The sequence below is a fragment of the Schistocerca gregaria genome, chromosome 2 (assembly GCF_023897955.1).
Source record: "Schistocerca gregaria isolate iqSchGreg1 chromosome 2, iqSchGreg1.2, whole genome shotgun sequence".
Lineage (NCBI taxonomy): Eukaryota > Metazoa > Arthropoda > Insecta > Orthoptera > Acrididae > Schistocerca > Schistocerca gregaria.
The window spans coordinates 928,587,953-928,613,662 of NC_064921.1; the positions used below are offsets into that span (position 1 = coordinate 928,587,953).

General features: G+C 42.7%; 1 protein-coding gene across 2 annotated transcripts in view; it reads right to left on the bottom strand.

Moving 5' to 3' along the window:
• Positions 1 to 25,710, bottom strand: part of LOC126335359 (DNA polymerase alpha catalytic subunit) — a 253,333-nt gene that overhangs the window by 66,189 nt on the left and 161,434 nt on the right. For both annotated transcript variants that reach the window (XM_049998549.1, XM_049998550.1), the window contains 3 exons: positions 21,137 to 21,245; positions 20,914 to 21,053; positions 14,130 to 14,335 (listed from right to left, as the gene is read on the bottom strand). In XM_049998549.1, the coding sequence (XP_049854506.1) occupies positions 14,130 to 14,335; positions 20,914 to 21,053; positions 21,137 to 21,245 (455 nt within the window). The remainder of the gene's footprint in view (positions 1 to 14,129; positions 14,336 to 20,913; positions 21,054 to 21,136; positions 21,246 to 25,710) is intronic.

Below are 25,710 nucleotides of genomic sequence, written 5' to 3' on the forward strand. Positions count from 1 at the left end.
CTGAGCCATGCAAGAGCCAGATGGATGAACGGCACTCTTGTGTCCACCAAAGTACTGGTCGCCTCCTAAGAGGACTAAAAGACTGTGGTATAGATAGGTCAGCGGCATGATGGAATACACGCATGATGTGGTCCACCCATTTCCGGATGCTGTCGTGGTGTTCAAACACAGTCAAATGGCTGAGTAGTGCGCAGTTAGGCAGTGAATAGTGTCGGCGAGGGCTAGAGAGCAGTCAGACAGGTCAATTGCTGAGAACGATTCTGTAGCAGCACAGAAATGAGTGGGAATACCAGTGTTTTGGATGCACAGCTCTGGAGATGTCAGGAAGTTCTCCAAAACTTGACCTGAAGGGCAAGTAGAGGTCGTGCCCAACAGGACATGATGAGCATTGAAGTAACCCAGGAGGACAAAAGGTCGGGGAGTTGTTGCATGTGGTCTGTGAGAGCCTCGAAGTCTACCGAACCCTGCGGAGATAAATACGGAGAGCATACTGTAAGCCTCGAATGTGCATGAATTTCAACTCTAACTACTTACAGGTCAGTAGCCAAGGGTAGAGCAGAGGAGTGGTGTGCATTAGTGACAAAAACTGCAACCCTTCCCTTGGCTCTCTCCCCCAATACGTCATCCTTACAGTATAGTGTATAGCCCCCAACCACAGGGATGTCTGTATCTTTAAAATGTGTTTCTTGTAAATACAATTACAAGGGGCATGCCTATGCTACGAGTTTAGTTCCTCCACATGAGTGTCAAACCCACTCAAGTTCCACTGCAGTATGGGTGCCATGTCATTGGTGTGGTTTTAATTACCCATATCTTTGCACAGGGGAGGTGAAGCACCTGTAGAGAAAAGGGGACTGGAGGGGCTGCCTGGATCCAAAGGACCTACCTCTATGATGGCCTGCTCATCAGTCAGGTGCCACAATGACATCTGATGGTGACCGGGACAGCTTCTAATCCTTTCCAGGCACCCTGTCCGGTCAAGGATGAGGGGGAAAGGAGGCTTAGAGAGAGACACTGCTTTTTGTGTGCCTTCTGGATGCTCACTGCGAAACTATTGTTAGTATCTCCTGTTGCAGTTTCCTGGATTACTTTGTCTTTACTCTTTTTTCCATGGCATGTACACATGCAAGTACAGGTGCTTGTAGTGAATACAGGCATGCTAGAGGTAGTCTGTGTTTAAGCATCCATCTTCGGATGACTAAGACAGGGGGTTCCGTCGCCTTACACTCTTTTTCGGCTTTGGCATAGGGTGTCCGCTTGGTCACTTTTACTTCCTGTATTTTGCATTTCTCAGCAAAAACAGGGCAGTCTCGACTCCAAACTGGTTGGTTCCCGGAGTAGTTGATGCAGACTGCTGGAGATGGGCAGTCAGTCCCAGCACCGTGAGTTGGCTTTCCACACTTTCCACAGATCACTTCACCTCCACAACTCATGGCTGTAAGCCTGAAATGCTGTCATTTATAGCGTCACATAGGGTTTCGTATGTAAGGATAGACAGTAAGTCAAATGAATCCCGTCATAATATGTTCATGCAGTGTCGGAGAACTGAATGTGAAAATAAAAGTACAGACTTCTCAGTTTCTCCATTAGTCCTTCACATTTGTTGCTCCACATCAACTATCCCCTGGGATGCCCATTCTTGCTTCAATTGCGCTTTGTTCATGTCCATGATATCTCGGCACGTGACAGTGCCCTTACTGGAGTTGAGAGAGAGCTGTGCATCTCAACATTGATAACATATTCAACCCAATTTCTACGATTTCTTAAGAAGTTCCACCTGCTTTGACCTGTTAGTTTCAATCAACAATGAGCCGTTGCGCAGTTGTTTGATATATTTTAAAGTGCCAGCAAGGCTTTCCAAACCCTTGCGGATATAGAAGGTAGAAACGTTTTCAAAAGTCCCTTCCTTCTTCTGAATAACCAGAAACATATTATTATTCACGCTTCCATGAGCCATGTTACCCAAGTTCAAAGACTAGCCTCTTTCATTCTCTTGGATGAATGCGAGTGAATACTCCCAGTCAGTACATCCTTCCCACTGGGAGGAGAAGATGATGATTTCAAGGATTCCAGCTCCATCCCATGAGCAGGTAGGGAAATAAGGGTTCAATCAGACAGTGTCCTGTGCATCTGTGTAAGCCTTGTACCTAGCTCTGGAACCGCAGGTTCGCCAAGCCTGTACCCAGCAAATAAATGTGGATCCCCTGAGGGCTTAACAATTTCAGATTTCACCCTTTACTTCTACTGTCACAAACCTTCCTTCTTGCAAAATTTCAGGACTTTAGATTACCCTACAGGTTCTGACGAGCAAGTTTCAATGTATCAAAATAAGTTGACATAAATGGCCATATCTTTTGACTGCACTGACTTAGAAGCAAATGTTTAGTATGCTGCCAAGGGACCATAGACCATAGTATGTGACATAAATCTCAATTTTATAAATCTACTTGCTCCTGAGACAATGGGGGCTTAACAGATGGACAGACAGACAGAAACAAAAATAATCACTGTATGACATCATACTGGAATTGGATAGATAAAAAAATTTACTCGCCAAGCACTGGCAGAAGAGCACACATATAAAAGCTATTTAAGTTTGCAAGCTTTCGGAGCCAGTGGTTCCTTCTGGCAGAGGGGTTGAAGAGGAAGAAAGAGAGGTGAAGGAAAATGACTGTTGACACTCAAGTAGCCCAGAAACCCGGTTCAGGGAGACTTACCAGACAGGATGAGAAGGAAAGACCGATTGTTGAGGACTGCACTAGGTAAGATTTGAAAACCTGGAGATTGGAGATGGAAGACAGCATACTGCTAAAACATACCCGGATAAACGAAACCGCAACTCATCACTGAAAAACGTTTCATTAAGAATATTCCTTCCATTTTGTTGAATAAAATTTTTGAACCATTGACAATAATGCAGTCTCTTGTCATGATCAGTATTTTTCAGCTCTTGCACGACTGTCACTTTGTATGGGAAAGTTCTAATTTTTTCCTTACAGCTGTGTGGGCCATTCTGGCACTAACATTGATTTTCTGGGTGAGTTTTCTTACTAACTTATTCGGACTCATGGACATTTTGTCAGAAATATCGATTAGTTGATCCTCAGACAAAATGCTAGGACAATCACTTCTCGGTGTATTTGTCACTGGACCCGTACTTTGAAATTTGTTAATCAAATCTCACACAGTATCGTGATGTGGGAGTGTTGTTTCCGGGAAAACTGAATTAAATGTTTGAGGAACTGAAACTGTATTTACCACCAGCTTTGAACATTTGTTGGGCTAAAAACACAAGTTCTTCAATGGTTAGCATTTTAACAGTGACAAAAACGAAACAAATTAACAAAGGAACTAAACTTAAATGTTCACGTCAACACATAACAACACACACCAATGATACTACTGACGCTAGCCGAGATGAACGAAACAGTGGAATGTTCGAAGAGTCCACTTGAAGGGAAGTAACCCAGGCAGGCGAACAAATCATATGGCACGCGTGGCTAACAATCATACAACAGTGCGGAGAGACTTTTTGAACACCCTATAGAAATAAATAATAATAATAATAATAATAATAATAATAATAATGACTATAAAACATCCAACATTCTACATAACACCTACACTTCATGTTATTTTCCTTATTTTTTTCCCTTCTAGAAACACTCTCTCCTCAAGCTATGCATAGCACAATACTAACACCTCTTCCTCTTTCTGAGTTCAACATCTCACTCATTATGGAGGGGAGCCAACGCAGTTTTACAGGATAGCAAATGGGAAGTTGTGGTACAGAAAATGGCCCAGAGATCACAAATGTGTGTAGTGAGTGAAGTGTTAGGAAACACTGTGTGTGTAGTGAGTGCAGTGACTGATAGTGAGATATGAGAGAACAGTGTGGCATTACATTATTTAATAAGCTATTTGTAAAATAAATAAATAAAAAATATATATAAAAGCAAGGTGGGGGTAAAATCTAATGATCGTCTCTAACTAGAAGTCTGTAAATATATGTGTATATGAATTAGCTTATTTTAAATTGGTCTAAACTTGTAAACACTTTGACATGTTCTTATCCTCGTAAAAAGAGATCTATGGATGTATAAAGCTGCTGCTGCTGCTGCTGCTACTTCTACTACTACTAAAACTAGCAGAGGGGAAATGAGATTATATGTACCAATGAAAGGATCCGATGACAAATGGAAACTCCAGGTAGGAATATCAACAATATAGGAATAGAGAGATTGCTAATTAGTGTAAAGAGGGCACATCTAGTTGCAGAGAGGCACGATTAAAAGAATGGAATGTTGTCTACTCCGGGGGTCTTGTTTCGACTTCAGGTCTTTCAGTGCTCTGTCAAACTCTTCACGCAGTATCGTACCTCCCATTTCATCTTCATCTACATCCTCTTCCATTTCCATAATATTGTCCTCAAGTACATCGCCCTTGCATAGACCCTCTATATACTCCTTCCACCTTTCTGCTTTCCCTTCTTTGCTTAGAACTGGGTTTCCATCTGAGCTCTTGATGTTCATACAAGTGGTTCTCTTATCTCCAAACGTCTCTTTTATTTTCCTGTAGACAGTATCTATCTTACCCCTAGTGAGATAAGCCTCTACATCCTTACATTTGTCCTCTAGCCATCCCTGCTTAGCCATTTTGCACTTCCTGTCTATCTCATTTTTGAGACGTCTGTATTCCTTTTTGCCTGCTTCATTTACTGCATTTTTATATTTTCTCCTTTCGTCAATTAAATTTAATATTTCTTCAGTTACCCAAGGATTTCTAGCAGCCCTCATCTTTTTACCTACTTGATCCTCTGCTGCCTTCACTACTTCATCCCTCAAAGCTACCCATTCTTCTTCTACTGTATTTCCTTCCCCCATTCCTGTCAATTGTTCCCTTACGCTCTCCCTGAAACTCTGTACAACCTCTGGTTTAGTCAGTTTATCCAGGTCCCATCTCCTTAAATTTCCACCTTTTTGCAGTTTCTTCAGTTTTAATCTACAGTTCATGTCCAATAGATTGTGGTCAGAGGCCAGATCTGCAACTGGATATGTCTTACAATTTAAAACCTGGTTCCTAAACCTCTGTCTTACCATTATATAATCTATCTGATACCTTTTAGTATCTCCAGGGTTCTTCCATGTATACAACCTTCTTTCACGATTCTTAAACCAAGTGTTAGCTATGATTATGTTGTGCTTTGTGCAAAATTCTACCAGGCGGCTTCCTCTTTCATTTCTTAGCCCCAATCCATATTCATCTACTACGTTTCCTTCCTGGGTTAGGAAACTCATTTTCTGTTGTTAATATTTTCAACTCGCTCCCTTTCTCTCCGGTTTCCCGCAATTGCGATAAGGTTAGGGGCATTAGCAATATGTTTAGATCACCGATATTACAGAATTCTAAAAAAAGTCATTTCCACTCCACTGTTCGTAAAACAATTTTTACACTTAAGATCTACACTCCATGAATTCCTTGCATTGTTAGGCTTTCACTTGTTTCCCACCCACTGAAATAGGACTCCCGTCCAGTTTTACACTAACTTCTGTTCACTTTTATCTGCTTTTAGGCATAAATCTTTTCTTTTTTTCCCTTCTGTTATGGTTATTTGTTCACTTCTGTCATTGTACAGTGGGGGAAGAGTTATTCTCTGACCATCTGCTAAGTTACATCTGTGCTTCCTTTATATGGCAGTTTCGGTTTCATTTTCCGTTAAACTATCAGAAGTGTAACTTCACTCATAAGTTAAGATCTGCAACAGAATTGTCAAAATTGAACAAAATATTCAAGATCTACACTTGCACCTATGCTCGCCAAGTAAAGAGTACTTCTGATGCCATGAAATATCCCCTCCCACCCAACCACCTTCCACCTATTTTTTCCTTGTTCCATTTGCAAATGATGTATGGAAAGAATAATTATCAGTAAACTTCCATTTCTTCCGATTTCTCACCATGGTCATTTTGTGAGGCAAATGTATGAGGAAGTGTCATCTAACTCCTTTTGGAATGTACTCTCTTGTGGTATCTGTAATGGCGTCCCTCTTTTTTTTTATATTAATGAAGTGTGAAATAATAATTGTAGTTGAAGTCTAAGAAATTAATTAAGCACTGCCTCTAATTAGTCTCCAAATGTTACTCGAAGTGCAAGGGGGGGGGGGGGGGGGGGGAAGCCTTTGTTAGCTGAGATTTAACCACATTTAGAAATGTTTTTACTGATAATCATAATTGACTGTGTGTAGCCCAAGGAATATTGGCATAAGCAAAAAAAAAAAACAGTCAGTGTAACATTACTTTAAGTCAGCGATATCGGTGCACTTGTTATCCTAGGGGCACCAATATACTAAAATCAAATACAAAAATACACTTTAACTACAGTAACAGATTGATAGATAGTGAACCAAGTCAACATGCCAAAACATTTTACTTCCCTTCAATATGATAGCAAAGTGTTTCTTTCTGTTGCCACACATCATATCCAGTTTGTCATTTACTGCACCAAATAAAATTCATTTGCTTGTTACAAGGTGGATAGGTTATGACAGTAGAATTATTATTTTCACTCTGTTATAAACAACAGGGGGGGAGGGGGGGGGGGGGAGGATCGGCAAGATTTTTGTACTAGTGACGTGATCCTATGAATTGAGTGTCTGACTCAAAATGTTTAGCTGGTGACTGAATCAAATATGAAAAACCGGCACCACTCATACCTTATGTTGAATGAATCTGTAGACATATTTACCAGTGGTGTAATTGAAAGCTGGTTCTTTTTGCTACATTATATGAACAGATTCTTCTTTACCAATTCAAATACTTTATTTTCTGGCCACCATAACTGCTTCAGGCTAACACCTTTCTTCACCTAAAAATCCACTGTCACATTTATGCTTGTTATTTTTACCTCATATTTTCTGGAACCTTCCTTTAAAAAAAAAGTTTATAATACATCACTGGTGACGCCGATGTTCACCAGTCAAGTTGTACACTGCACTGATTCCCCTAACAATTTATATAAATTGAAAAATGCTATAAACTTCCTCCTCCTCTCTCTCAGTAAGAAAAATACGAATATTTACTACAGCCACACTATCACAGATGGAGTGTGCATGCTGTTCTAACCCCCTACAGTTATGCACTGGCATCTTGAGATACTGCTAGCATCTCTGCACCACTTTCATGCTGAGTAAGTGATACAATGACGAAATGCACTACTCTTCATTGTATCCTTTATCCTCTTCCTGGTCCCCATCCCCCTTATTAATACAACCTGCTATAGGCCATAGACTGATGACTGATATTCGGAAATCAGTTGAACAAGTGTCTCATAAGTCATTTTTTCATGGATGAATTACTAATTACATTTACTTGTGTTGATTTTTTATTGAGGTGGTTTTCATTCTCGGTTCCAAGTTTGAAACCAGCCACTGCTTAAATTTTGATTAATAATCAGCATTGGCAGCCAAAGACTTCCAGCATAAGATGTCACCCTCATTCTGCCAATGGCCTTGTCAAATAAAGTGGAGGAGCAGGCACAGGTTCAGGGCACTCTCTTGTCCTTGGGGTGGGAAACTGCCCCTAAGGATGGAATAATTAGCAATGATCAACAGCATGAGGATGCAGAAGGAATGGAAATGACTGCATTAAAGACACAAAATGTGTATCCACAGGACAAGTGGCCTGTAATTGATATAGTGTCATGACGATCTCTCCGTTAACAAAAGATTCCGGAATAGTCCCCCATTCAGATCTCCGGGAGGGGACTGACAAGCAGGAGGTAACCACGAGAGAAAGGTTGGATAATCAATGAAAGGATAATGTTCTACGAGTCGGGGCATGCAATGTCAGAAGTTTGAACATGGTAGTGAAACTAGAAAATCGGAAAAGGGAAATGCAAAAGTTCAATCTAGATATAGTAGAGGTCAGTGAACTCAAATGGAAAGACGACAAGGATTTCTGGTCAGATAGGTACAGGATATCAACAGCAGCAGGAAATGGTATAATGGGAGTAGGATTCATTATGAATAGGAAGGTAGGGCAGAGAGTGTCTTACTGTGGACAGTTCGGTGCTAGTGTCGTTTTTTAAGAATTGACAGCAAACCGACAATGGTAGTTCAGGTATACATGCAGACGTCACAAGCTGAAGATGAAGAGATAGAAAAAGTATAGATCACAATATAGTACTGATGAAGAGTAAGCTGGAGTTTAAGACATTAGCCAGGATGAAACAATACACAAAAAAGTGGGATATGAAAGTACTAAGGAATGACAAGATATGCTTTAAGTTCTCAAAGACTATGGATACAGCTATAAGGAACAGCTCAGTAGCCAATACCGTTGAAGAGTAATGGACATCTCTGAAAAGGGCAGTCACAGAAGTTGGAATGAAAAACATAGGTACAAAGAAGGCAACAGTGAAGAAACCATGGGTAATAGAAGAAATACTTCAGTTGATTGATTAAAGGAGGAAGTACAAAAATGTTAAACAGGAAGTGCAGGGATGCTAAGACAAAATGGCTGCATGAAAAATGTGAAGAAATGAAAAAGAAATGATTGTTGGGAGGACAGACTCAACATACAGAAAAGTCAAAACAACCTTTGGTGACATTAAAAGCAAGGGTGGTAACATTAAGAGTGCAATGGGAATTTCGCTGTTAAATCCAGAGGAGAGAGATATGCTTGAAGTTCTCTAAGATTATGGATACAGCAATAAGGAATAGCTCAGTAGTCACACTGAAAGCCTCTATAAGGGGGAAGATACATCTGATAAGATAGAAGAAGAAGCAAGAGTCAATTTACAAGAGATAGGTGATCAAGTATTAGAATCAGAATTTAAAAGGGGTTTGGAAGACTTATGGTCAAATTATGCCGAAAGGATAGACAACATGCCATCAGAATTTCCAAAATCATTGGGGGAAGTGGCAAAAACCTGACAATTCACATTAGTGTGTAGAAAGTATGACTCTGGTGACATACCATCCGACTTTTGAAAAAATATCATTCACACAATGAGCCTGATCGCATTACTTTACTGCTACAGCAGATAAACACCCTGTCACTTGAAACAATAGAGCTACAGGAGCAAGCTTAATGTGATAACTCTCTAACGTGAAGCCAGAGCTGCCGAAAATGCAGCAACAGTCAGTAATTCAAGAGTCCCTAAAGTTGAAACAGTAAAATTAGTACCTGATGTAATCAGTGCACTTCCAGCTGAAACTTTTGTACCTTCTCTTGCTGGAAAGGCAGGCAAAAATGTGACAACCTTTTTGCTAAACTTCAGGGACATGGAACGTATATGCGTGTGACCACACCATTTTTTGTTAAATGTCACCAACCTGAAGATTTTGGGCAATGCATTAACTTACGTCGAACTAGTAGACGCGTTGCAGGAAGCACCCACTTTTGAATTCTTGCCAAAGGGGTTAGCAGGGCACTACTCTGACTAGTGTGGTGTTATCTATTACCATGATCGGTTGCCCACTCTTAGACAGAAAAGCGGGGAGGGCTTTGAAGCATTTGCGGACAGAATTAGGGCAGTATCTTGTCACACATACATCCTAGGAAGGGATAATACACACTATGTAGTGTTAATTGAAGAAGCTGAAGTGAGAACAATCAATGTATACATACAAGGAATCAGTCCACATATTGGGAGTGAGATAAACTTGGCCTCCACCAACTCCTTGCATGAAGCAGTTAGACTTGCTCTATTACATGAGGAAGTGGGAAGTTTTGTATCTGCACCCACGTGCACCAAAGTGCAACATGTGTGTATTAATGACAAGAACTGCCACAGAGATAGGAAGCCCAATGATACAGCCAAGCACTACTGGGCTTTCTGTTGTAAGAAATGCCGTACTATCTCACACTAACAGGATCGTTGTCCGCAAAATAAGTGGCCGAATTCCCCCAAGAGGAACGTGCCAGCAGAAAATAATAATAATAATAATAATAATAATAATAATAATAATAATAATAATAATCCAATTGGCTGAGAAAGTCAAGCACATTTGGCATCATGATAAAGTTGACATTATACCAATTATACCATCAACTACAGGAGTCATACCACACAATATCAACCAGTACATCAACAAAATACAGCTACATCCAAACTTATATATACAACTACAGAAATCTGTAATTATTGACACATATTCAATTACCCGAAAGTTCCTAAATGCAATTTAACATATACTGTACAGTTAAAAGGAAGTCACACTTAATCAATTTCCACGTCACTTTCCATTTTTAACCAGACATAACATCTGTGAAAGGAAAGAAAGAAAGAAATAATAATAATGATAATTCCACAGGCAAACGAGCATGGGGTAGGTTCTGCCACTCAGCCTCGTCCCACATGAAATAATGAACCCTATAAAAATGGGAGAATCCACTGAGGTGGCAAATTTAGTTTCAGAGGGGAAGCTAAGAGGGAAGATTGGAAGATTGTCAAAATTCTTGGCAGAATACTAGCCAGTGGCAAAGAAGCTATGCAAATAGAAGTTTCAAACCAGAAACAGCGTCCAGAGAAAAGACATAAGCAGTTATCTGTGAGAAAGGTTTGCACATTAGCATTTTCATTAAGAAATCAGTTGAAAGAGCAAAATCTTTTGTATCCAGTTTCAGAGGAATATGCAGGGCTATTCAAGGAAAGGCAATATTTGCCAGGAAATGACCTCATACAACACAAAATTCCCACAGGAGACACTACAACAATAGCGCACAAGCTGTATTGTTTACCCCATGAATTACAACCTGTTGTTGAAGACACAGTTCAACAGCAATTGGCTGCATGGAAAATTCTGCCCTCTGCAAGCCCTTGGGCCAGCACAATTTTAATCGTGTCAAAAAAATCAGTCAATGGGGAGAAAAACTATCATCTGTGTGTCGATAACAAGGTTACCACACTGGATACTTATCCTCTGCCACGTATCGACGAGACCTTAGATAAGTCAGGAAACTGCAAATACTTTACCACCCTGGACACGCATTCTGGATACATCAGATTCTGATTGCACCACAAGATAGACCTAAAATTGCTTTTGTGGTCCCATCTGCATGGTATGAATCCTTACGGATGCCTTTTGGTTTAAGGAATGCACCTGCCACTTCTTGAAGATTTGTCGACTTGTTATTGAGAGGTTTACAGCCTACTATGTTTCTTGTGTATCTCAACATCATAATTTTTCAAAAACAATCGAAGGGCATGCTGAAAGATTAAGAAATATATTGTCTGGATTGCAAAGTGCACACTTGAGTTTAAAACTAGAAAAACGTTCTTTTGCACAGTCACAGGTTCAGCACTTGGGACACATCATTAGTTCAGGTGGAGTTAAGCCAGATCACAGGCTAACTGAAGCAGTGGACGATTTTCCAACCCCAAGAAAGGTCAAAGAATTACAATCTTTCCTAGGTTCAGCCAACTATTATAAGCGTTTTGTGCAGGATTATGCTACAATAGCAAAGCTATTAACGAACTTACTAAAAAAAGATGCAGTATTTGAATGAATAGATGAGTGTGAAGCAGCAATGAGGAAAATTAAAGAAATTTTAACCAGTCCACATTTACTAATGTATCAAGATTTTGAAAAACCTTTTATTCTTTCAAAGGTCGCATCAGGTTATGCTGTCAGAGCTGTTTTTAAGTCAGCAACATAATGGTGAGGAAAGACCAATTGGTTACACTGCCAGACAAATGAATTAAGCATAAATTAATTACAGTACTACTGAGAAGGAGTTGCTAGCTCTCATGTTTGGAGTAAATTACTTTAAGTTTTACTTGTACGGATGTCAGTTCACTGTGGTCACAGACCAAACTGGTTTAGTATAGCTATTAAGTTTAAAAGACCCCAGTAGTCACTTGTCTAGATGGGCATTAAAACTGTTAGAATATGATTACACAGTTCGCCATAAGCCTGTCCGCCAGCAAAGCAATGCTGACTGCCTAAGCAGAAAGGTTAAGAGTTGCGGAAACAGATGATGATTCCACAGAAGAACTGAAAGAATCACAAGAGAGAGATGTAGAATGCCACCAGTATGCATCATGTAATTTTGTTATAAAAGATGGTATACCACAAGACCCCGATGGGTAATAAAGTAGTAGTAACTAAAGAATTGCAACGACGAATAACAGCACAAGGTCATGACAGTTTACAGGCCTGCCATAATGGGGAAGCGACGCCACACTGTCACCCACACACGGAGGTTTGAATGCCCGCCGGCTTCACCACCACTTTTAGCACCAAGCAGCGGCCATCACTTTGACATAGTACGGCACTCAGCTGTCCAGCCAAGAGGCCGCGTGTTGTTTGACCTGCACTTGTGTGTTTTAGTACTAACCAGAGTCTACAGGAAGATTAATTCCTGTTCATAAAACACTTTTTCTTATCCCAAATGGGCAAAAAGTTACTAAAATGTAAAGTAAAAACACAAACTCTTTGCCCCTGCCCCTATTGCAAATTTTATGATCAATTTTTTAAAATGGGAATTCAACTCTCCATTAGCTCTAAGACAGTTTTTTAAATAAAAAACACTAAATGTCAGTCGCCTTCCACGTACATCAAAAGAAAAACTTATTGTCTTAATTGGTCATTAAGATGGATTAGTGTCAACCATTGTAACAATCACAGACCTGTGACCGGCTCTCATGGAAGGGGAAGGAATTGTACACGGTAATGGGTAATAATGGTAAAAATGTGTCTTTTTCACTTTAGGTCACTCCAGACGGATGCTGGAAGTGGCCAGAGATTTTTGCTGACAGCATAATCGAACAGTAATCAAGCTATAACACTTGTTTTGTATTTACATTTGTCATACAGTGTAATCCCACTCAGAATTAATGCTTTCCTGTCATTTATAACATTTTTTAATCACTTCCAGCAAATTTACTATGTTCACAATGTTAATCTGCACCCAGTTTCGTCTTAACATATTTATAATTTTCACACAGTCTATGCTTTAGGAAGCAATTATGGCCAAGAAAAAACTGATGTAAACTAACATAAAATGATGCTGGTATGGCATTGGCCTTCAAGTAGTGTTTAAAGACATCATATTGGTAAGTTTCTTGTCACCAGAGTACTCTACTCCACATATCTGAATTGACAAAAATGAGAACAAATCATGTTTTGTCACCTGCTGCTGCCCAATACTGGCAAGGTGACTGATAGGATTAACCAGGTGTGTTTGAATAAAGGTATTGTGACCAATCACAACAATTTTCAAACTGTTTCTACTGTGCAAGTGCAAATTCTTAATTGTTGTGATCATCATGACACCATTGTGTTACTCGAATGCATATTTCAAGTGTTTCACTGTTTGGCCACTTGTAGCGTTAGTTGTCATCTTTTCTCTCTTTGCATTGCTCAAATGTTTCTGATTTAATAACGAAACACTGCACCAGTTACATACTTTTTCATGCTGAGCAAGACGCGATTCGAGAATTTATTCTTGTTGTCAACTGCAAATATGTACGCAAATATATTTTTGTTTTGTTCAACAAACCAACAACGTGTGTGGTGCTTTGCACATCTGTGGTCCTCTGCATAATGGAGGTAGCACATAACTGTATAATCTCAAAAAGATGACTACACAGTGCAAGAGAGATGGAAACATCATTACAAAATACTTATGTAATTATTTGTGCCTGACAAAAAGAATAAATTCTCAAAATGTGTCATGCTAGGCATCAAAGATTATGTAACCAGTGCAGTGCTGCATTAGTTAAATAATGAATGTTACAGTTGCCGACTTTCCAAACACTTAAATTATGATGAAAGAAAATAAGACAAATGTTTCTGCTTCCCAGATAGTTACCGGTTTCAGTTACATCAATAGCTAAAAGTTTTATAAAATTCAGATAACCTTTATCAGATAATAACCAAGTCCCTGATAAGTATATTGATGTGTATTATGTACATATATCAAATATATTATGAAAATGCAAGGGGAGGGGGAAATTTCCCACATTTTAAGCCATTATTTTAAAGTCCCTTGCATTACAATTTTTGTTTGTTTGATGAACATGAACATTTGATTTCAGTGAGTATTAATCTGTCTTTTCCTACATATTATATACAATGAAAATGTATTCCAAAATGGAAGCAAAGTAAAAGAGCAAACTCCTACCTTCCCACCGCAGCAGATAACTGTGACCAATCTCGACGAACAATGTCAAGACCTTTATGTTCCTGTTGCTCCAATAATTCACCATTTGGTAAGCGGGTTAGTGTAACAGCTGCATACTTTTTCTTTTTCAGAAGCAGGAGGTACTTGAATACACCATCCACATCCAATTCAATAAGCTTATACAGCTTGTTTATTTCTTGTTTGATCTGAATTAAAAACACAATTTTTTTAAAGTTATTATTTATGTCAAAAGGTAAATTCAACAGAGAAAACTATCAGAATTAACAGCCGGCCGCAACTTACCTTCAGGAGGCGAAATTCTCAATATTACCACTAAAAATACTTTATCAAGGAACTTAAACATTCCTTTTTCAGAGAAGAAAGAGAAATTGGACACAGACAGTTGGAAATGAAAAATCACTCTTTTTTTTATTTGTGGGTGGGTTTGGGGGAGGGGGTGGGGGTGAGGGGTGGAGCTTGTCACTTCAGAGGACAAGGGGAGGAAAGGATGAAGATAAAAGACATTAGAGAGAGGAGGAGGTCAAAGATCGTATACTGGTAAGCATTGTGCCAGTTGGCGTTTTGAGACAGCAGAAGGGAAAGGTGAAAATTAAAAGAAGGATTAAAAATGAAGAAGAATAGCAAGAGCAATGAATAAGAACATAAAAAATGAAGAAGAGAGAGGGGAAGATCATGAAGGAGTGAGAGATGGAGGGAGTACAAATTAAAATAACAACAACTAATTGAGTAGATAATGAACTTCTACCATTGAAAGAAGGGAGTGCTTATGAATAACATGTGCAGGAGATGAAAAGATGTGTTGAAGACCTAGCCCCCATTGTGAGAGTTTCCAAAAGAATGTGGCACAAAGATTTCTTGAGTCATTCTGTATGGCCTACAGCATAGATTTACAAGTGGTGGGACGACTAGGTGAATGGATGGGTGCATAGGGTAAGTTGCAGCAGAAATGGTTACAGGTGTAGGAACATTTAAATAAATGGTTTGGGAATGTCCTAGTGCACTACGGGCAACACCGAGTGGTGGGGGCTAGGGTATAAGGGAGATAATCTCATTACAGGGCTTCTTTGAGAAATTAACATAGGTGAAATAATATCAGAATGGTTTCTGTGGAGAAATAACACTAATATATGGTTTCTGAAGAGGGGTTGGTGTGGTTTTCAAAAGAGGAAACAATTTGGGTGATTGTTCTGGCCTTGTAACATTAGTCCACGTGATCACGCTATGTTGGTACTACCACTAGCTCAAAGCAAAGGAAAACTACAGACGTTACACTCTCTGAGGTCATGCAGCTCTTCTGTAAGATTTAACGCTACCATATACTTTGGAGGTACAGTAGTCACCCATTCAGATCTCCCCAGTCTGGGACTTGGTGAAGAGGATACTGTCTCCAGGAGAAACAAATCCAGCATTCTGTGGGCTGGAGCATGGTGTATTAGATCCTTAATTGGGTGTGTACTTTATAGAATTCAAGGACATAAATGGATAGACTGAAGCTGGATATGGTGAGAATTAGCAAAGTGCTGTGGCGGAGATTTGTGGTCAGTTGAGTAAAGGGTCATCAGCACAAAATCAGGTAAGGGTAATGCAGGAGTACTTCAAAAAATGAATAAGGAATTAGGAATGCTGGCAAACTACTATAAAAAGCACAGAGAATACATTGTCACAGCCAAAATAGAAACAAGTACCAAAAACATCACGTTAGGACAAGTAAAGATGCCTAGTTCACACATGGTGCAAATATCGGGGGGAAATGTATGATGAGATAAAAGATATCATCAGTGCATTAGGGAAGATGAAATTTTAATAGTGATGGGGACTGATATGAATGAAAGACTGCTAGCAGCCGACTTCCGGGAGACAATCTGGGTAACAATGACTCTACACCTCACCTCAGAAGACAATGAAAAAAGGTAAACCTACGTCCATAGTACTTAAAGATTTAGAGAAACATCTTTACAATGTAGACTGTAGTAATCTCTTAGAAATTCTTCATGTATCAGAGATAAAAAGAACTGAAAATCATGAAAGGTAAGGAGTAGCTGATAACGAAGTGAGACAGGATTCTAGCCAATCCCCAATGTTATCCAATCTGTTTATTGAGAAACCAGCAAAGGAAACCATGGAGAAATTTGGACATAGAAACAAACTTCAGGGAGAAGAAATAAAAACTCACAGATTTGTCGACAATGCTATAATTCTGTCATGGATGGCAAAGGGCTTGGAAAAGCGGTTGAATGGAATGAAACAAGTCTTGAAAAGAGTCTATAAAATCAACAACAAAAATAAAACAAGGGCAATGGAATGTAGCTGAATTATATAAAGCAATGCTGAAGGAATTAGATCAGGAAATGAGAGATTAAGTAGATGAGTAGATGAGTTTTGCTATTTGGCAGCAAAAACCTGATGATGGTCGAAGTAGAGAGGATATAAAATGGAGACTGGCAATAGCGAGAAATGTGCTTCAGAAAAAGAGAACTTCAGTAATATTTAACATAAATTTAAGTGCTAGAAAGTCTTTTCGGATTGTATTTGTCTGGAGTGTAGCCCCATACAGAAGTGAAACACGGGTGGCAAACAGTGCAGGCAAGATAACAGAAACTTTGGAAATGTGGTGCTTGAAAATCAGGTGGGTAGGACAGATACAAAGTTTATTGCATAAGTTGTCTAAACAAAGAGATTGGTTGATAAGACACATCTTGAGCCATCAGGGTACGTTCAGTTTGTTAATGGAGGGAAGTGTGTGAGGGTAAATTGCAGAGGGGGAGTGAGGCCTGAGCACAGTAAGCAAAGTTCAAATTTATGTAGAGTGATGTAGTTATAAAGAGATGAGTGATAAGTGATAAATGGGCATGGAGAACTGCATCCAACCTACCTTTAGACTGCAGACCACAATGCCACCTAACAATTGATATATCACACCAGATACACAGAAGCTTAAAACTCTCACCATTTTCCTTTCCTTACAGGATAAAACAGGTGACAGATCAATTGGTAAAATGGTTGCTCCTATCTCATCATGATGTAAAACAGAAAATTTTACGCCACACGTTCAGTACACCAGGCATCACTTCCCCTTTCTGGGGTAGTGGTAAAATTACTTTTTCTTGTCCCCTCTGATAAAGATGAGGAACATAATGTCATGGACACTAGCCTCAATGGTGCAGGGTAATGTTGTTTATATCAAGCTCTTTTTCCAAACAATCAACTTCCAACTGTATCAGCATGGGCCGGCTGCTAGAGGCTGCCTGTAGGAAGCATGCACAAGGCATGGTCTCTGCCAATCCATCTACTGGGGACTCATGCCTATACATGTGCAGAGCACCACTGACTCACTCTCACCACGATCTTTTGGTTTGTTCCGCTCACATCAGTTTTTCTGCTTATCGCTTATGTTGACCTTCTGTACGATTCTTTGTCCTGTTACATTTGGAGTCACGAGAGGCTTATTTCAATTATTGTTCAGAGGTTTATGAATTAAGCTTTATTTGTGTTACTTGGATCGATTTCATGTGTTACACAACTGGCGATGGGGATGGAATGGTTTCCGCATTTGCAGTCCTTAAGTGTGGTTCATTTTATTCATTTTGGACTCCATGCTAACAGCTCTAATTAAACAGCTAACTTCAGCAGTGACCACTTTGTCGGTTTCCATTAACAGACAGGGTACCATTCCACTGGTCCATCCATCCATTTTTTCTCTGTGTGATGATTCAGCTGCCGATTAGTAAGCTTATGAAAAAAGACTCTGATAGCATTTTTGGCTTTCAGTGTAAAAGACTTGTATTTGTGGTAAGTCTTATTCCTCTCCTGACTTCCACCTAAGGGGTATCAATTACTATGTCAGCTTGACCCTTTACAAGAACCAGCACCTCTTACTTTTGCTTACACGTGCCGTTTATTGTCTAGCTACCATCACAAACAAATGCATGCCATAGTAGAACGAGGTGAACTCTATTGGTGCCCAAGAAAGCAAACCAGTCAACAGGGCCTGGGCTACTGAACTTCACAGTCTTAGCCGTTATTGCCAGTTCATTACTAATGCCCTTAATTATTCTCATACAGACTGTAAGACGCACGACGCGATTGTCTGTTTAGCTCTGGACGAGCAACTGTATCAGAAGGCTTTAGTCTGTGAAAACCCCTGTAGGCAGAAGTTTTGCAAATAGCACAATATTCGGAAGTTTCTTGAGCAACAGGTGACCAAACTGAGGCGAGAGGCAATGTGACAGTAGTGTCACAAGATGTGCCCACTAGGACAATAGATAGCTTGCATGAGAGAACGGCAATGGTGGACAGCACCGAGCAGACCGAGTCCAGTCTAAACAGCCGCGACCACCATAGCTTCAGCATCAGCATTCTCTTTTCCTGTCTTGTTCTGTCTGTTTTGTCCAGCACAAAAGTTTGGCAAGCTGTAAGCACTGGGCTACTAGTAATGCTTGCCAGAAGAAAGGCCACATCACCTCCATGTACCATTTACCAAAGGTTGCTCAGGATATGGACATGGATGTAAACTGTGTGGCTCCCAAGTTGTTTATTGAGTTAGGTGTTTTTCCTCAAGTACCTTGGCTACAAGTCAACAGACGTGCAGCAGTCACATTACTGAAATCTTAAATCTACACAAGTTTAAGCAAGCCACTGTTCATACTAGACATGTGGAATCTAGTGTCAGTTATAACAAACAGAATACTGCGCTGTAGGGACATTTTACAGCACCTGCTTCCTAAAAGTCACTGGTTTGCTTCATTACATTTTTGGTGGTTGCTGATGCCAGTGTTGAGAACTTATTTGGGATGGACGCATTTCAGGCATTTGAATTTTTTTATCACCAATGCAGTTCACCTTGTCTCCAATCATGTATTGAATTCTCAATTGAAAATACCGTGAGAAATTTTCTAACTTGTTTTCAGAAAGTACAGAGTGTGCTATGAATTTTTCTGCTCACATTTCTTTGAAATACACAGCTCAGCCTCATTTTTATTACATGTGTCTTGTTCCTGTCGCCCAGAAACACCATTTGAAAACAGAATTGAACAGACTTCAATCTCTAATGATGATGCAATCTGTTATGGTTAATGAATGGTGGTTTTTCTGGTTGTAGTTTCGAAGCCGTTGGGAAAAATTTACTTCTCTGATGACTCCAGTACTACTATCAATGGACAACAGAGTATGGATACGTATCCTCTTCCAGGACAGGAAAACTTAACGTGAAAATACTGGGTAGCCAGTACTTTTCTAAAATTGATTTATCTTAAGTGTATCTGCAATTTCCTGTGGACAAAGAATCTCAGCAAGTTCTAGTTTTGAATACTCCTTTTCGTCTCTATCAATATTTGTGCCCTCCTTTTGGTATGCCTAGCACCCCCTGCTATTTTCCAACGGAGTCCACAGGCTTACAGTTTTTTCAACCTTCTGTTGTTTATTTGGGGTTACAGTTCTTGTGGGACGATGTTCGCCCTCTGCCAGACCACATCTCCACTGTTATGTCTATTGCTTGTCCCTTGTCCATGAAGGAGCTTCAGCACTACATTACGCCATCTTCAGGCCTCCTGACAGCTGTGTAGGAAGCGTCCCAACTCTGGTCCAGTCAAAATAGGGGCCAGGATTCAGCGACTGGTATCCGCAAATTTTGTGACAAAGCAATACCTTCGATAATCACTTGGCCGGCAAGTGATGATTGATGGGATCACTGTGTCAAAAATCTCTGCATACCAATCATAGAGTGTTACCCCTATTCTGACTGCACCAGAGTTGGGGGTTCCTCCTGGATGACGATCAGGGGGCCTGAAGATGGTGTAGTGGTAGTGTTGAAATGGGTTGCTCAATAAAATAACAACTGGAAATTTAAAGGGCTGCAGGAGTTTTGATTCAACATATAGAACAGCTGAGATCCCGCAACCGCCTGTCTATGACTACAGAGTCTCAGACAATTGTCATTATTCCTTCTAGACTCCATTCAGATTCACTCAAAATTATACATATAATAAATCTGTAAATATTCACTTTGATAAAAAGGTAATGCAGAGATACAAAGAAGGAAGTTCAGTAAGTCCACTTCAGTAAATAACTTTCCTTTAGTTGCTTTATGTATCATCAAGTAGCTAAACACCCACGGGAGGATTAAAAGTGCCAATATAGTACACCTGGAATTATTAAACATGTAGTCTGAAAAATTTTCAATTTCTTGTAAAGTGCTGACTAATAAACATGTCTGTAATATGGGTGGTCTGATTAAAAATTATCAGAAAAACTGAGTTTTGACTTGGTAGTTCTTTAGTCATTTGAATCTGACACACACAGTTTCTAACAACAATAACCTCCAAGTTTTATTCTGTAGAAATCTATACATTTAAGAGCTAAAAATAAACAACCAACGCATTAATTTCTTACCAGGGAACCACCACTCAAAGGTAGTTAGCAGTGATCTTATTTCACACCAAATGCTGTATTATGGGAAGTCCTAGAGGAATGTAAATATGTAAGGAGTAACAATGTATGAAGAGGGTAGCTATTACTCACCATACAGCAAAGAGGTTGAGTTGTGGATATGCACAACAAAAACACTGTCGGAAAGGCAACAACTCACTGACTAGTGGAGGTGGTGTTTTGTTGACGAATCAGTGCCTCTACTGTTTGGCAAGTTGTTACCTTTATTCCTTAAATTAAACCTTGCCTTATTATTATTATTATTATTATTATTATTATTATTATTATTATTATTATTATTATTATGTTGACAGGCTGATATCATTAATCATCTACTCACCTTACTTCCAATTTTAAATACTTCGTCGTAATCAAGACACTTTGTGTTGATCATTAAGGAATCTGTATCTCCATAAATAACCTCGTAATTCATTTTCTCCACAAGGTCCTTGGTGTTAATTAAGATCTCTCTCCCTTTAGCTAAAATAATAAAGTTAACTACATAAAGACACCTGTCAATACAATAAATGAAGTTGTTTATAGTTTTCAATACACCATGTTACCTGTTACAAGTGCTGCTATTGGTCTGGCATAGAATCGTGAATGTGCAAATCCCAGGCAACCATACATACTGTTTGCTGTCAGCTTCAGAGCCATCTGACGAATGTTATACTGCAAAGTTACAAAGTATACTGTCAACAAATTCTACACATTATCTCAGTGCAATGTAATAGAAACAGAAAGCTAAAAACCGGTTGGTGAAGAAGATGCTTGATAAAAGGCTGCAGTAGTGCTGAGGAAGAGAGGAGTAGGGGATGACAGAATGCACACGTAGAAAAAATGTCTCTCATAGCTTCACAATCAAAGGAACAAAAATCAATGCACACCACACACATGGCCATGTTCAGCAAATGAAGGAACTCTTATATGGCTGACACTTCCACAACTTAAAGAGTACATTAGCACTTCTGTCAAAAATCATCAGAAAAGTTAAAGAATACATTTGTTTGAATAGAAGGAAATATATTATCTAATAATAATGATTACCATCATTATGCTCCTACATTTGCAGGCATGTCGCCCAACAAAACTGGATGATACAAGCTTCATGGGTAACAAAAGCAGCCCAGAAAAATTGAAAAACAAAGAAATAGGACAAAGATGTCCATACACAGCAATACATAGTAGCTCCATGGGGGGGGAAGAGGGGGGGGAGAGAGAGGGGGAGGGGGGGGGAGAGAGAGAGAGAGAGAGAGAGAGAGAGAGAGAGAGAGAGAGAGAGAGAGAGAGAGAGAGAGAGAGGGGGGGGGGGGGGGGGGGGAGTGGGACATTATATATAAAGTGACAGCAAGATCAAAACAAAGGTCACAGAAGCAATTAGAACCAAAGAAAGTAAGAGAATGAAGAAACATTAGGAAACAAAGATAGAATGAATTTGACACATGGACATGTCACACAACTAAATCGGTAAGAAACAATTTGCTAAATGATGTCTCATAAAAGTTTCAAATCCTTATCCAACATTCCTAACTTAATAATATATCTTAATACTCTTCAGGTGAATACCATGGTAGGTCCTTCTAAACACTGTTCCGACACTTTTTTCCATTTCTTTTGTCCAGGTGACCTTTTTCTCCCATTTATCATCATCCTGCCACCGACACATTTTCAAATCCAGTCCAGAAAAAAAGGGGATGGGGGAGGGGGTAGAGAGGGAGGGGGTAGAGAGGGAGGGGGTAGAGAGGGAGGGGGGAGAGAGGGAGGGGGGAGAGAGGGCGGGGGAGACGGGGCAGGGGAGAGGGGGCGGGGGAGAGGGAGAGGGGGGAGAGGGGGAGAGGGAGAGAGGGGGAGGGGGGAGAGGGGGCGGGGGGGACGGGGAGAGGGGGAGGGGAAGTGGAGAGGGGGAGGGGGAGAGGAGGGGAAGGGGAAGTGGAGAGGGGGAGGGGGAGAGGAGGGGAAGGGGAAGTGGAGAGGGGGAGGGGGAGAGGAGGGGGAGGGGAAGTGGAGAGGGGGGAGGGGGAGAGGAGGGGGAGGGGAAGTGGAGAGGGGGAGAGGAGGGGGAGGGGCGGGGGAGAGGGGAGGGGAGGGGGAGAGGGGGCGGGAGGAGAGGGAGGAGGGGGAGGGGAGGGCAGGGGGAGGGTGAGAGGGGGCGGGAGGAGAGGGGGGAGAGGGGGCGGGGGGAGAGGGGGCGGGGGGAGAGAGGGCGGGGGGAGAGAGGGCGGGGGGAGAGGGGGCGGGGGGAGAGTGGGCGGGGGGAGAGAGGGCGGGGGGAGAGAGGGCGGGGGGAGAGAGGGCGGGGGGAGAGAGGGCGGGGGGAGAGAGGGCGGGGGGAGAGAGGGCGGGGGGAGAGAGGGCGGGGGGAGAGAGGGCGGGGGGAGAGAGGGCGGGGGGAGAGAGGGCGGGGGGAGAGAGGGCGGGGGGAGAGAGGGCGGGGGGAGAGAGGGCGGGGGGAGAGAGGGCGGGGGGAGAGAGGGCGGGGGGAGAGAGGGCGGGGGGAGAGAGTGAGGCGGGAGAGAGTGAGGCGGGAGAGAGTGAGGCGGGAGAGAGTGAGGCGGGAGAGAGTGAGGCGGGAGAGAGGGCGGGGGGAGAGAGTGAGGCGGGAGAGAGGGCGGGGGGAGAGAGTGAGGCGGGAGAGAGGGCGGGGGGAGAGAGTGAGGCGGGAGAGAGTGAGGCGGGAGAGAGTGAGGCGGGAGAGAGTGAGGCGGGAGAGAGTGAGGCGGGAGAGAGTGAGGCGGGAGAGAGTGAGGCGGGAGAGAGTGAGGGGGGAGAGAGTGAGGGGGGAGAGAGTGAGGGGGGAGAGAGTGAGGGGGGAGAGAGTGAGGGGGGAGAGAGTGAGGGGGGAGAGAGTGAGGGGGGAGAGAGTGAGGGGGGAGAGAGTGAGGGGGGAGAGTGAGGGGGGAGAGAGTGAGGCGGGAGAGAGGGCGGGGGGAGAGAGTGAGGCGGGAGAGAGGGCGGGGGGAGAGAGTGAGGCGGGAGAGAGTGAGGCGGGGAGAGAGTGAGGCGGGAGAGAGTGAGGCGGGAGAGAGTGAGGCGGGAGAGAGTGAGGCGGGAGAGAGTGAGGCGGGAGAGAGTGAGGGGGGAGAGAGTGAGGGGGGAGAGAGTGAGGGGGGAGAGAGTGAGGGGGGAGAGAGTGAGGGGGGAGAGAGTGAGGGGGGAGAGAGTGAGGGGGGAGAGAGTGAGGGGGGAGAGAGTGAGGGGGGAGAGTGAGGGGGGAGAGAGTGAGGGGGGAGAGAGTGAGGGGGGAGAGTGAGGGGGGAGAGAGTGAGGGGGGAGAGAGTGAGGGGGGAGAGTGAGGGGGGAGAGTGAGGGGGGAGAGTGAGGGGGGAGAGTGAGGGGGGAGAGTGAGGGGGGAGATTGAGGGGGGGAGATTGAGGGGGGAGATTGAGGGGGGGAGATTGAAGGGGGGAGAGTGAGGGGGGAGAGTGAGGGGGGAGAGTGAGGGGGGAGAGTGAGGGGGGAGAGTGAGGGGGGAGAGTGAGGGGGGGAGAGTGAGGGGGGAGAGTGAGGGGGGGAGAGTGAGGGGGGAGAGTGAGGGGGGGAGAGTGAGGGGGGGAGAGTGAGGGGGGGAGAGTGAGGGGGGGAGAGTGAGGGGGGGAGAGTGAGGGGGGAGAGTGAGGGGGGAGAGCAGGGGGAGGGGGGAGAGCAGGGGGAGGGGGAGAGCAGGGGGAGGGGGAGAGCAGGGGGAGGGGGGAGCAGGGGGAGGGGGAGAGCAGGGGGAGGGGGAAGAGCAGGTTGGAGGGGGAAGAGCAGGGGGAGAGGAGAGCAGGAGGAGGGGGAGGGGAGAGAGCAGGGGGAGGGGAGAGAGCAGGAGGAGGGGGAGGGGAGAGAGCAGGGGGAGGGGAGAGAGCAGGGGGAGGGGAGAGAGCAGGGGGAGGGGGACAGCAGGGGGAGGGGAGAGGACAGGGGGAGTGGGAGGGGAGAGATCTGGGGGAGGGGAGAGAACTGGGGGAGGGGAGAGAACTGGGGGAGGGGAGAGAACTGGGGGAGGGGAGAGAACTGGGGGAGGGGAGAGAACTGGGGGAGGGGAGAGAACTGGGGGAGGGGAGAGAACTGGGGGAGGGGAGAGAACTGGGGGAGGGGAGAGAACTGGGGGAGGGGAGAGCAGGGGGAGGAGAGAGAGAGAGAGAGAGAGAGAGAGAGAGAGAGAGCAATTTTTGACAATACAGGGTGATTCAAAAAGAATACCACAACTTTAGGAATTTAAAACTCTGCAATGACAAAAGGCAGAGCTAAGCACTATCTGTCGGCGAACTAAGGGAGCTATAAAGTTTCATTTAGTTGTACATTTGTTCGCTTGAGGCGCTGTTGACTAGGTGTCAGCGTCAGTTGATGCTAAGATGGCGACCGCTCAACAGGAAGCTTTTTGTGTTATTGAGTACAGCAGAAGTGAATCGACGACAGTTGTTCAGCGTGCATTTCGAACGAAGTACGGTGTTAAACCTCCTGATAGGTGGTGTATTAAACGTTGGTTAAAACAGTTTACAGAGAATGTGTGTTTGTGCAAAGGGAAAAGTTCTGGACGGCCGAACGAGTGTTGAAAATGTAGCACGCATCCAGCAAGCATTTGTTCGCAGCCCAGGAAAATCGACTCGCAGAGCTAGCAGAGAGCTGCAAATTCCACAATCAACTGTATGGAGAGTCCTACGAAAAAGGTTAGTTATGAAACCTTATCGTCTGAAATTGGTTCAAGCACTGTCTGCAGCTGGAAAGATTAAAAGAATCTATTTCTGTGATTTTATCCTTGCTCAAATGGAAACAGATGAATCTTTCGTTTCAAAGATTGTGTTTAGTGATGAAGCAACGGGAAAGTAAACCGTCACAATGTTTGTATATGGGGCACTGAGAATCTGCGGGAAACAACTCAGTATGAACGTGACTCGCCTAAGGTGAACGTTTTCTGTGCCATTTCAGTTAATAAAGTTTTTGGTCCCTTTTTCTTCGAAGGTGCTACTGTAACTGGACTACAGTATCTGGAGATGTTAGAGAATTGGCTGTTCCCTCAGCTCGAACAAGAAGCACAACAATTCATATTTCAGCAGGATGGAGCGCCACCACATTGGCACTTATCTGTCCGTAACTACCTGAACGTCAACTACCCGAGGCAATGGATCGGCCACCAGGCAGCCCGTTACAGAGC